The 12,533-nt window shown below is 46.5% G+C and overlaps 1 protein-coding gene across 2 annotated transcripts in view; it reads left to right on the forward strand.

Annotated features, from left to right (window-relative positions):
* NCKAP1 (NCK associated protein 1) overlaps positions 1–12,533 on the forward strand; it is a 249,712-nt gene that overhangs the window by 154,513 nt on the left and 82,666 nt on the right. For both annotated transcript variants that reach the window (XM_063933318.1, XM_063933319.1), the window contains 4 exons: positions 608–714; positions 1,570–1,702; positions 2,754–2,835; positions 5,113–5,171. In XM_063933318.1, coding sequence (XP_063789388.1) covers positions 608–714; positions 1,570–1,702; positions 2,754–2,835; positions 5,113–5,171 — 381 coding nt within the window. The remainder of the gene's footprint in view (positions 1–607; positions 715–1,569; positions 1,703–2,753; positions 2,836–5,112; positions 5,172–12,533) is intronic.

The following is a 12,533-nucleotide window of genomic DNA, read 5'->3' on the forward strand; positions in this document are numbered from 1 at the left end:
TGTATACCTGGCACTGTGGGGACATCTGTATACCTGGCACTGTGGGGGGCATTTGTATACCTGGCACTGTGGGGGCATTTGTATACCTGGCACTGTGGGGGCATCTGTATACCTGGCACTGTGGGGGCATTTGTATACCTGGCACTGTGGGGGCATTTGTATACCTGGCACTGTGAGGGGCATTTGTATACCTGGCACTGTGGGGACTTCTGTATACCTGGCACTGTGAGGGGCAATTGTGGATCTGGCACTGCACTATTGGGGGCATATGTGTATCACGTCCCATTTTAACTGGCCACACCCATTTTTTTGGCACGCGCGGGGGCAGACTTGTATGGCCCCCGAAGGATTTTATAAATATCCAAATGGCCCTCGGTAGAAAAAAGGTTCCCCACCCCTGTCCTAATGGAACGAGTGCTCTAAATTAAATTAAAGGTAAAAAATACTGTATGACATCTGCTACTGGCACACTAACCTCTCGTCACCTGGACTTAATGTATGACTGCTGGATAGAGCACCACACAGTGTCAGTATGGCTTGTCCCCCGTACCCTATTCACAATGAAACTGTTCTCCTATAACAAGTAACCAGGACTTATTCTCTGCAGGCCCTTTTTGTATTTATGGCTCTTTCGTTTGCTCGTGACGAAATCATTTGGCTGCTCCGACATGCGGATAACATCCCAAAGAAGATTGCAGATGATTTTATGGATAAGTGAGTGACATTTTACACACATTTATTTATGCTTAAACTGACGTTTGGGTACTGTACACACTTAGTCAGAGTGTATCTAACTGAATCATGCATCAGAATCCGCTTTATTGGCCAGGTATACTTGCGTATACTAGGAATTTCTCTTCGGTTTGCTATACAACAGCCAAGTAGGTAATAGATAAGCAGATGGATGGGGGGGCAAGTAAAGTCAGACAGATGGGTACACCGTAGGGACACAAGCGAGTTACATGTACGTCTAATCAGTCAATGTTCAGGAGTTCAGCAGGCGGACCGCTTGGGGAAAGAAACTTTTGAGGCTTCTGGTGGACCTGGCGGGGACGGCCCTGTAATGCCTACCTGAAGGAAGCAAGTTATACATGATGTGGCCGGGGTGTAGCTGGTCCTTTATTATCTTCATTGCCCGCATTTTAGTTCTGGACAGGTACAGGTCCTGGACTGAGGGAAGGTCGGCCCCGATGATGTTCTCTGCGGTTCTGACCACCTTTTGGAGCCTGCATCTGTCCCTTGCGCTGTCTGAGCCATACCATACCAGTATCGAGGAGCACAGTGCCGACTCCACAATAGCGGAGTAGAAGTGCAACATCCCACAGAAGCTTCGGCTCCTCTTCTACTCTGCGATTGTGTATTCGGTACTATGCCTTGTTTCTTTTGTGTTGCTGGGACAGGTATAGTATGGAATACACGACCACCTTATCAATATAATGATTACAACTTTCAAAAGGGAACTTATAGGATATTTATGTAAACTAAAAGTAAAATCAACTAGATTGATAGCTGAAAAGGAAACTGTAAAATGTGGCTGTTGTAGTCATGTCTCCCGCATGTCTCCCGCAGGCACATAGCTGAGCTCATATTTTACATGGAAGAGCTACGAGCGCACGTCAGGAAGTACGGGCCGGTCATGCAGAGATACTACGTGCAGTATTTGTCTGGCTTTGATGCAGTGGTTCTGAACGAGCTGGTGCAGGTACGCAACGCAGCTCTATCTCCCTTCCTTGTCCCCTGTGGGGTTTGCTGTGTTTTATGGCTATATAGAAACACTTACAATATAACTAGAATAGCTGCATGAAATAATTTGTGGTATCTGAACATATTGTCAGCTGATACATATTTAAATGCTTATATAGGGAAACTTTTCTGTAGACGACTGAAGAAGCAGTGTTACAGGAACAGTTCCTGTACTGGGTGGTGCTATAGCATGACCGCCTTTTCTGCCTTTACCTGTTGAATATGTTTTGTAAAGGATCCTAAAACGGAACAACTAGATGTACAGGGGGTAGTGAGGCATACAGAAGAAGGGATGATTCTATAGAGGTTGTTTGGAATATCTTTCCATAGTGAACTGATGTCTGCGTTATTAATACCTACTCAGGGATGTATCGTACGTTCATCTTGGCCACGTGTTTTAGGTAATGGGCTTGTGATAGAGCTGATCAGTTGTTACAGCTAATTGGGTGCCCGTTATGTCTGCGCATACCCCCTGCGGTGGCAAGCAAAAAATGCATCTTCGGCACTGTACTGTAGACTAGTTTAGCTGCTTTGCACAGCTAAACCCAATGCATTTGGGTGCGATAAGTAATAAAACCATTGCATAGCTCCATTGGACATCTATTACTTGCAGGTGTGCAAAAGAAATGATGACTGCTCCACTTTGCTTAATTTTGTGTTTCGATAAATTATTTATCTAAATGGCACGTTCTAGGCACTAGAGGGAGCTCTGGTGTCACATTAGTGTTTCCTCAGACTGGATAATCACGCTGCTTGCATGTTCCCTGTTAGTTATTGAACAAGTTGGTTAATGTAATAAGTAAAGACAAATACAGTGTCACACCAGGGTAAGGTAAATCTTCAAACTCGCAGTGTAACCTCTTTATTGAGACAAAGGAGAGAACTGAAGCAGGAATTCTATTTACAGTAGACATGAAGTTACTAATAATACAGTAACTATAGTTGGCTAAATGTGCTTTATCATGCATTTGTGCTGTAGAGAATATAGCTGATTTGTCTTGTCATTCTAGAATCTCTCTGTATGTCCTGAGGATGAATCCATCATCATGTCCTCTTTCGTAAATACAATGACATCTCTGAGTGTAAAGCAAGGTAAGACACACGCCGAAACCCGTTATTATACTGCGTGCCTGCCAAAATGGAATCTGTTGGGAAGTAATTTCCCCTTTCTGTGCAACAGGAAGCACCTTCTACCCCCTGGTGCACAAAGTGTTAATCTGTGTAATCGGTCTGTCTGTACTTCATAGTCTGTAGCTCCGTCACAGGACATTACTCTGGAGGTGATTGACTGCATGGCTGATTCCTAATACAGCTCTCACTTGTATGAGAAGTACTTCCAGAAAGAAAGTATTTGTGGCCGTGTGTTTGTGTGTGTATGTATTTATAATATACTACTTAGCAGGAGAGTGTGCAGCCGTTTTCCATGTTTGCATGAGCGTGGTATGGGGAATATACTATTTTTGTATATGAAAGCTGCCTTTGTGGCCTAATGTGGCCCTCAGCGCAGTTTGCCTCCACCAGGAAACTGCGCATCGGCTGCATCGTGGCTGTGGGAACCAACCCAGTGCAGCCGCTTCCCTAAAGGGAGGCGGCCCGTCACACACACTGGGCGGCCTTGCCCTGTGCTGAGCGGCCCCCAGCATGTGAGGAGATGGACGCAGATCTTGCTGCGTATGCAGCAATCCACGTCCCATCTCTGAATCACCCCCCTCCCTAAATCTTTACATTTTGCCAATCCTGTTTTTTGTGTTAAGTTTGCGTACTGTTTTCTTGTCAATCTAAACTATACAAAAGCTGCTTGGCAGTGGAAATAACAATACGTTGCTGTATAAAGCTTTTTAAGGGATGTGGTTAATATCCCGGCGGTCAGAATACCGACTCCGGGATCCTGACCGCCGAGAATGCCCGACAGCTGCGCCAGGGCTATTCCCACTCGAGGGTTTCCATGACACTCAGAGTGGGAATAGAACCTGTAGCAAGCCGCCAAGCCCGCAAGGGGCCTCCTAGTGCTCGCCCCGCTGCCCGCATTCTGGCGGCCGGGATCCCGGTGTCTGTATTCTGACTGCCGGGACCCCGGCCACGTGTGTTCCATACCCAACGCATTTATAACGCATCCTTTGCGGTCTGAGTAGGCCTGTCACAGGACCTACAGGTAGAGCACAAGACCCTGATAAATGAGGCACACCAGGCATATTAGAAGAAAGCGCTTTCACACATGAGGCTCATTTGTTATGTAAGCACATGACATCCCTGCATGTTAGAGGTCATGTCTGCCTGTCCTGAAGCAGCGCTGTTGGAGGAGATCGCATTGAGTTTGCAGGAGGAGCAATTGTTGGTGCACATTCTGCATGAGTTTGTCAGCAAGGCAACATACTTATGTTCTATGTGCATCGGTGTCTGAGGTAATGTTATTATGGAACTAGGAAGTACATCATCAGGGTAAGCGATATATATGGATGTGTTAGGTGTGGTGTTGTGCATTAATCAGAGGTGCAAGACAATGGGAACAGCTACAAATCATTTGGCTACATGTCTTGCAGCGTACTTTCCTGATGGGAGGTGCGTCTTTCAGGATGACCGCGCACTGAGTATATGTTGCCACTCAGTCATTTTGATAAGCGTAGCATTGATGTTATCCATTGGTTTTGCACTTCCCAGTCACCAGATCTGAACCAAATAGAGCACTTACCCGATATTCTCGTACATTCCCTGGCATCATTTTGATGTGAGGTTTGCGTAATGGTTGAGTCAGCGAAAAGAATGTCTCCATACTTTACGCTTGTTTACCATAACATGTGTATGAACCAGGGCCCGAATCCAGCGTATTTCTTATTTTGTGCCTTTTATCATCAGGGAATGGAGTCTCCCTGCTTCCCATAGCTGCTACAACTGAACTGCTTTTGGTATATGTGCAGCCTACGCCATATGCTTTTCATACAAAATTCAGCATATACATTCATTTTTAAAACAATGGTGATAGCTGTCCAACAATGTGTCTGAATGTATACATCCGTAATGCTGCATGTCAAAATAGTTTTTCCACGTTATAGAAGAACTTCGGATTACAGCGTTGCTGTGACAATAATATAACAGATCAACGTTTTGCAGATTGTGGATTTTTATTTTTTTATATAGCAAAATACATTCAATTATTTTTGTGTTCAAAACTTTTTTCATTTCAATGTTTTCTTTTTCAAGGTTTTTTTTTATCGTTACATTTTTCCACTCCCATGTTTTAGGATTATGTAAAAGTATGTAATTTAGCGGATGAGGTCTAGCTACTAAGATGTACACAGTGCCTATGCACCGTGCCTATACTATACTATATACTATACATTTATTATATTCTGTGCTTTTTCCCTCATCTAGTTGAAGATGGAGAAGTGTTTGACTTCAGAGGAATGAGATTGGATTGGTTTAGATTACAGGTATTCTTGGGGTTTTTTTCTATATAATTGTTCGATCACGAGCAAATAACAATTCTAGCATATTATTTATTGTCTCTCCGTTTTGAATCCAGGTATTGTAGATGCTTTGCCTATATTGTGATGCAGTTTTGTATCTGTCTGTTTTCTCTGTACAAACTATTTTGATTTTGCGGTTTAAAGTATAATTAAGGTGCGTACCCATTGGCTGATATATTGTATTGAATATATTCTATTGAATGTCGGAAATATTACTTGACCGTCGGCCAGTGTGTACGAGCGATAACTCTGTCAATGCCGTCGTTCACAGACATATCGCGTCGGCCCTGCAGCACAGCCGACGGCCAATATATCTAACAATATATTGGTGCATTGTGCTGTGTGTAGGGGTGGTCAGCCGCCCGCCCGTACACTTGCTGCAGACGCTGGCAGTGACTGACAGCTGAACTGGGCGGGGCAGGTAAATGCCCGTCCAGTTTGGGACGTCAGTCCCGACGGACCGGGCAGTGTGTATGCACAATTTCACGGCCACCCCACATTGTTTTTTTTTTTTTTAATGCCACCCAACGTGATCCCTGTTCTAGGGTTCTAACGGTCAAAATCAGAGTTGTGTTAAGTGGAATAAAGAGTATAGGTTTCGTGCAATCTCCTATTGTGGTATCATACAGTCACAGTGAGACATCCAATCTTTCCCCGTCATACGAGGGGGTAGGATATGTCTTGTTAGTTCTTCTGAATAAATAGTAATACAGTTCCAAAACAGCCCAAAGAACACGCTTTTCCTTATTCTCACAAATCCGTTTGAGTTATTATATCCCCCAAATTTTTCTTCAAATTTAATTCAGAGAATGGTGATTTTTCATCTCTGGTATATGTAAAGAAAACGCGTTTCGGCTCCCTAGAGCCTTTATCAAGGTGTGTTAGAACACACCTTGATAAAGGCTCTAGGGAGCCGGAACGCTACCCAGCCTTGTACTCTGAAGGTGGATTCCTGTTCCAGGGAGGTTCCACAGATAGTTTACAAACAAGACTTGGTGTGTACTATACACCTTCACCTGAGGTATGCTGTCAGCCACATGTTTTTATTTTTCCTTGTTCTAAATTAAAATTGAGTTACACTGTTGGGTCCTCCCATTTTCTTTACATTTACCTGAGATGAAGAATCACCATTCTCTGAATTAAATTTGAAGCACCAAATTTATATCTATATTGTACAGAGTTGTGTTAAGCTTATGTTACTGTGGCAAGAACAGGTAGAGATTCCTCCCACAAGGAAGGGCTTGCTTTGGGCACCAGGAACATCGCAGAGAGAGGGGTAGACTTGCATATTTGCACTGTGTATTAGCATGCATTGCTGGACACTAACATCTCCAGCCAGCAAGTGCAAAATATCTGTAAGCATATTTAAAAAAATTATATAAGTGTCAGTGTCCAGCCAGGAAGTGGCCAATATCTGCAAGTGTCTAAAAATGATGGTGGAAATTTACTAAAGTCCTGATTTGCATTGAGATTTCATACGAAAATGCAACTCAGAAACACAAATCTCTGTAGTGTTGGGCCAATTCGTACTGATATACAGTGCCGTCCACACAAATATGAAGCAGTAGACCATTGGTCAAACATGGTTGTTTGTTCACATACACCTCATACAACACGGGAATTTACTAAGAATTCATATTCTCAATCACTGCCGACAATAGCCATAGACTACCAGAAAAGTATGGAATTCATACAGAAATAGAACTTTAAAAAAGCCATGCTTCTGGTTGGCGTGTTGAGAGAATTCTGCACGGATCAGCGAGATCCATGCATGCTTCTCTATTTAAAAATATAGTAAAGAATTTTTATTTATTTATTTTTTTATTGCGTGGGGTTCCCCCTCCTGAAAATAACCAGCCCCAGGCAACTTTGAGCCAGCCCTGGTTTTTAAAATACCGGGATAAATTTGCGTACGGGTTCCCAGTATTTTAAAAACGCACTGGGCTCTTGGACTGGTCCTTGTTCCAAAAATACTGGGGAAAAAGCACGTAGGGGTCCCCCATATTTTTGAAACCAGCATCGTGCTCCACTAGTCAAGGAGATAATGTCCTGTCATTTGGGGTCTCGCCAGCCAATCAGGGGACACCACGTCATAGCGCGCTCCTGATTGGGAGCGCATAGGCAGTAATGGGGAATGAAATCCCCATTGTTGTCTATGGTCAGAACCTATGGTTTGCTGTAGACCACAAGGTTAATTGAGGTCACTGTTGGTTGCTGAGACTTTTTAGTTTCAAAGCAAAGGACAATATTTATTTCTATTTTTCTTTTTCATCCACTAGGGGTCACTGGAGGAGTACTCTTGGGATATGGACGGCTTCCGCAGGAACAGGGCACTGAATATTTAAATTTAGAACTCTCCACCCCTCCATATCCCAGAGTACCTCAGTGTTTTTTCTGTGCTCATCGGAGCAACAGGGCTGGTGTGGGGCTGCCACACTTAGTGAATATTTTTTAATTTTAAATTTTTATTTTCATTTTTTTACAACTTAAGCACATCCCTTCCCAGTTTCTGTAAAAACGTGGGTCCGGGATAGTGCCGCTGCACGGAGGCAGCGCATGGCGTGTCGGTCCTCACAAAGAGCACCCTCACAGCCACACACAGCTCACAAGACTGCTGCTACAGCTGGACGGAGCTTACAGATAGAAGCCCCGTCACAGCCATCTCTTCTGGAGTCAGGTATGCTGGGGGGACGGGGCGGTCAGCGCACGCTGCCGCCCCGCTGTGTGGGGACACTGTTCAGAACCGGCGCCGCTGCGCCCGCACCCGCCTCTCCTAACTGGCCGCCCCGGCAACCGCTCCGATCAGCGCCGCGCTCCTCCGCCGCTAAGACTCCGCCGTCCGCCGCTCTCACCCGCCGTCCGCCGCTCTCACCCGCCGTCCGCCACTCACATCCGCCGGCCGCCGCTGCAGGACCGCTTTCTATTACAGCGCTCCCTGGACCCGATCGCGGACCCGCTCCCCGGTAACTCCCGCTCAGACAGCGGTACACGGGCCACAGGGGAGGAAGCAGAAGGGGGGGAAGGATACTCTTTAGCGGAGGGCTGCAAAAAGGGGGTGACAGCATTAATGACATAGGCTGTTAAGCCTATATTAACGGGTTTGCTGCACTTGTTAAATATACCCTGCGCTGTGAGGCATGGGGGCCATTTTAACCATGCTTCCTGTCTTCCTGTTGTGATTCCAGAACGTTCCTGTCCTACATCTCTACTCCACTGGAGGCGCAGGGGTGTTAGTGGGAATTTGGGATCAGGTTGCATATAGTAGTGGCCACGTGCACTGCACTTGGCCAGATATATATATATATATATATATATATATATATATATATATATATATATATATATATATATATATATGACACACCTTAGTACTATTTTACTGAGTCGTGCAAGTGTCTGTTTTTTGTGTGTTGTATTGTCTTGTCTGTCTGCATAATGAGTAAGGCACCAGCAAAACAAAAAAAATAAAAAAAAATAAAAAAAAGTTTCCCTGCCATGTCTGTAACAATACTACATGTACAGTATATTTTGTGGATTCAGCTACGAATACAATTTCTACTCCGGTTTCAAAACCGGTTTCATCCCCGGACCCGCCATGGGCTACGCTAGCGTGTCATGGCTCGATTGCAATCAGAATTGGCCGCCGCTCGACAGGAGCTGGAAGCGGCAAGATCTGAGTCTAGGGTGAGACCGCTAGAACTACCGGAGGGGTCTCAGCCTTGCCAAAAGTCCAAGTCCATTTTGGGTAGTAGGGATAAATTTCATTTGTTTTGACATTGATAATCTCATCCGAGCGGTGCATCAGTCTCTGAAGTTTACGGAAACTGAGGAGCCTCTGACAAATAATGAAGTCGTCTTTGCTATACGGCAGAGGACTCCGATGTGTTTTCCTGTTTCGGGATCTCTTAATAAGATGTTACTGGAAACGCGATCCGGATAAACTGTTTACTATACCTGGCAGATTTAAGTCTAGTTACCCATTTCCAGAGGCTGTGACAGCTACATGGGAGAATCCGCCATTGGTGGATTCGTGTGTGTCTAAACTTACTAAGAAATTAACCATACCAGTACCAAACGATACTACGCTTAAAGACCCTTCAGACCGTAAAATAGAAGCTATGCTAAAATCCATGTATATAGCAGCAGGAGTGTTGCTTAGGCCTGGGTTGGTTGGCATTTGGGTTACTAAGGCGCTGATGGTATGGATAACAGAACTCAAGTCTGCCCACTTATACTTCTCGCTGATCAAATCTGGGAAGCTGCCGATTATCTATGTACAGCTTCTACTGACAGCTCACTTCTCGCCTTTCATCGTTGCTAGTTAAAGCACGACGAGCACTCTGGCTGCGCTCTTGGTAAGCGGAGGTCAAAAGAGGTATAGAGGCGTTACCTTACGGTGGCGAGAAGTTGTTTGGTCCTGAATTGGACAAATGGATTGCTCAGGCCACGGGAGGTAAGTCGGTTTTCTTACCATTGCCTCCAACGGTACCTAGACGGAAATACTCGGGCCCGGCGTTCAAATCCTTTCGGCCTCAGCCCTTTCGAGGCCGTGGTAGAGGACCAGCCATGCCCGGTAGACGAGGTCGAGGGCGTGGTTTCCAACAAACCAACGCCAGTCGTCAAGGCGCTAAGGTCACCGACAAGCCAGTGGCATGACGGTCTCCCAGCCCATCTTGGATCTCCAATTGTGGGAGCACGCCTTCAGACGTTCCATTTGGCGTGGTTCCAGACGTCCACAGATGGGTGGATCCGCAATTTAGTGTTTAAATTCCCGCCACTGCGGTGTTTCAAGACCGGACTGCCTGTGTCGGACGACAAGAGGGCGGTTCTGCAAATTGCCATTCAGTCCCTGCTGGAGTCAGCAGTTTTGACTCCGGTCCCTGTACACCAACAAGGTCGGGGTTATTATTCCAGTCTGTTTATAGGTACCAAAGCCGGATGGCTCGGTCAGGCCAATATTGAACTTGAAGGGCCTCAATCAGTACGTCACTTACTACAGATTCAAGATGGAATCTCTGCGGTCAGTAATTGCAGGTTGAGAGCCACAGGAATTCATGATTGCGCTGGATCTCAAGGATGCGTACTTACACATTCCGATTTGGCCACCTCATCAGAGGTTCTTGCGGTTTGCAATACGGCAAAACCATTACCAGTTTCAGGCTCTACCGTTTGGCCTCTCGTCAGCGCCTCGGGTATTCACCAAACGTCTCAGATCCCTGGTAGTGATAATAGTTCCGTACTTGGACGATCTGCTCATCAAAGCTCCATCTCAACAGATGTTCGTCCAACATGCGTTGCTGACGTACGATGTACTAGTTCAGCACGGTTGGATTGTCAACTTCAAGAAATCACATCTGATTCCGTCTCAACGACTGCAATTCCTAGGTATGATCCTCCATGCGGTAAATCAGAGAATTTACCTACCAGGACAGAAAGTACAGATCATTCGTCATCTGGTAGGATTAGTGCTCAAGCCACGCACAGTCTCGGTACATTTGTGCATTCGCCTCTTAGGCACCATGGTGGCGGCTTTCGAAGCGCTTCAGTTCGGAAGATTTCACTCACGTCCTTTTCAACTGGATGTGCGCGCACAGTGGTCGGGCTCGCATCTGCAGATTCACCACAGGGTGCAGTTGTCGCCACGGGCCAGAGTCTCTCTACTCTGGTGGCTCAAAGTACACAATCTAACCGCAGGGAAACGGTTCGGCGCCAGGAATTGGATAATTCTAACGACGGACGCGAGTCTCAGAGGTTGGGGAGCTGTAGTTCAAAATTATCAGCTCCAGGGTCTCTGGGAGGATCACGAAAGATTGCTATCTATAAATGTCCTGGAACTCCGGGCAATTTACAATGCGCTGCGACAAGCTGTGCACATACTTCGGTCTCAGCCTGTCCAGGTGCAGTCGGACAACGCGACGGCAGTCGCGTACATCTACAAACAAGGAGGAAAGAGAAGCCGCATGGCAATGCGGGAAGTGGCTCGAATCCTCGATTGGGCCGAGCATCACCAAGTGATATTGTCGGCAGTCTTCATTCCGGGAGTGGACAACTGGGAGGCGGATTATCTCAGCCGTCGGGATTTTCATCCAGGAGAATGGGCATTGAATCCAGAGGTGTTTTCACATGTTGGTCCAGAGGTGGGGTTACCCTCAAGTGGACCTGATGGCATCTCGTCACAATCGTCAAACGCCCCAGTATGTGTCCAGAACGCGAGATCCAAAGGCAGTGGCGGTGGATGCTCTCACAATCGCGTGGCCGCTCAGCCTCGTGTATCTGGTTCCACCGTTTCCGCTGCTCCCTCTGTTGCTGAAACGAATCAAAAGAGTCCGTCACAGTCAAACTAGTGGCGCCTCATTGGCCTCGGAGAGCTTGGTTCTCGGATCTCCGCGGACTACTCGCAGACAATCCTTGGCCACTCCCACTACGTCCGGACCGGTTACAACAGGGTCCGTTCCTTTACCCCGATTTAGCGCGGCTGCATTTGACGGGGTGGCTGTTGAGACCGCCCTCTTAAGAAGAGAGGGCATTCCAGATTCGGTTATACCAACCATGTTACGAGCTAGGAAGCCGGTTACGGCAGCTCATTATTACAGTATTTGGCGTGCCTATATAGGTTGGTGTGAAGCTCGGAAGTTTCGGACATCATCTTTCAAGTTATTCCGTCTTTTGTGATTTCTACAGACGGGGTTGGATGGAGGACTGCGTTTATCTACACTGAAGGTGCAGGTATCTGTGTTGTCAATTTATTTTCAAAGACGATTGGCTCTATTGCCGTCGGTACACACTTTTCTGCAGGGTGTTCTCAGAGTACAGCCTCTATTTCTCTATCGTCCTAGTGGATGCTGGGGTTCCTGAAAGGACCATGGGGAATAGCGGCTCCGCAGGAGACAGGGCACAAAAAAGTAAAGCTTTAGGATCAGGTGGTGTGCACTGGCTCCTCCCCCTATGACCCTCCTCCAAGCCAGTTAGATTTTGTGCCCGGCCGAGAAGGGTGCAATCTAGGTGGCTCTCCTAAAGAGCTGCTTAGGAAAGTTTAGCTTAGGTTTTTTATTTTACAGTGAGTCCTGCTGGCAACAGGATCACTGCAACGAGGGACTTAGGGGAGAAGAAGTGAACTCACCTGCGTGCAGGATGGATTGGCTTCTTGGCTACTGGACATCAGCTCCAGAGGGACGATCACAGGTACAGCCTGGATGGTCACCGGAGCCTTGCCGTCGGCCCCCTTGCAGAAGCTGAAGTAAGAAGAGGTCCAGAATCGGCGGCAGAAGACTCCTCAGTCTTCTAAAGGTAGCGCACAGCACTGCAGCTGTGCGCCATTTTCCTCTC

The sequence above is a fragment of the Pseudophryne corroboree genome, chromosome 7, assembly GCF_028390025.1.
Source record: "Pseudophryne corroboree isolate aPseCor3 chromosome 7, aPseCor3.hap2, whole genome shotgun sequence".
In the NCBI taxonomy this organism is placed as follows: Eukaryota; Metazoa; Chordata; class Amphibia; order Anura; family Myobatrachidae; genus Pseudophryne; species Pseudophryne corroboree.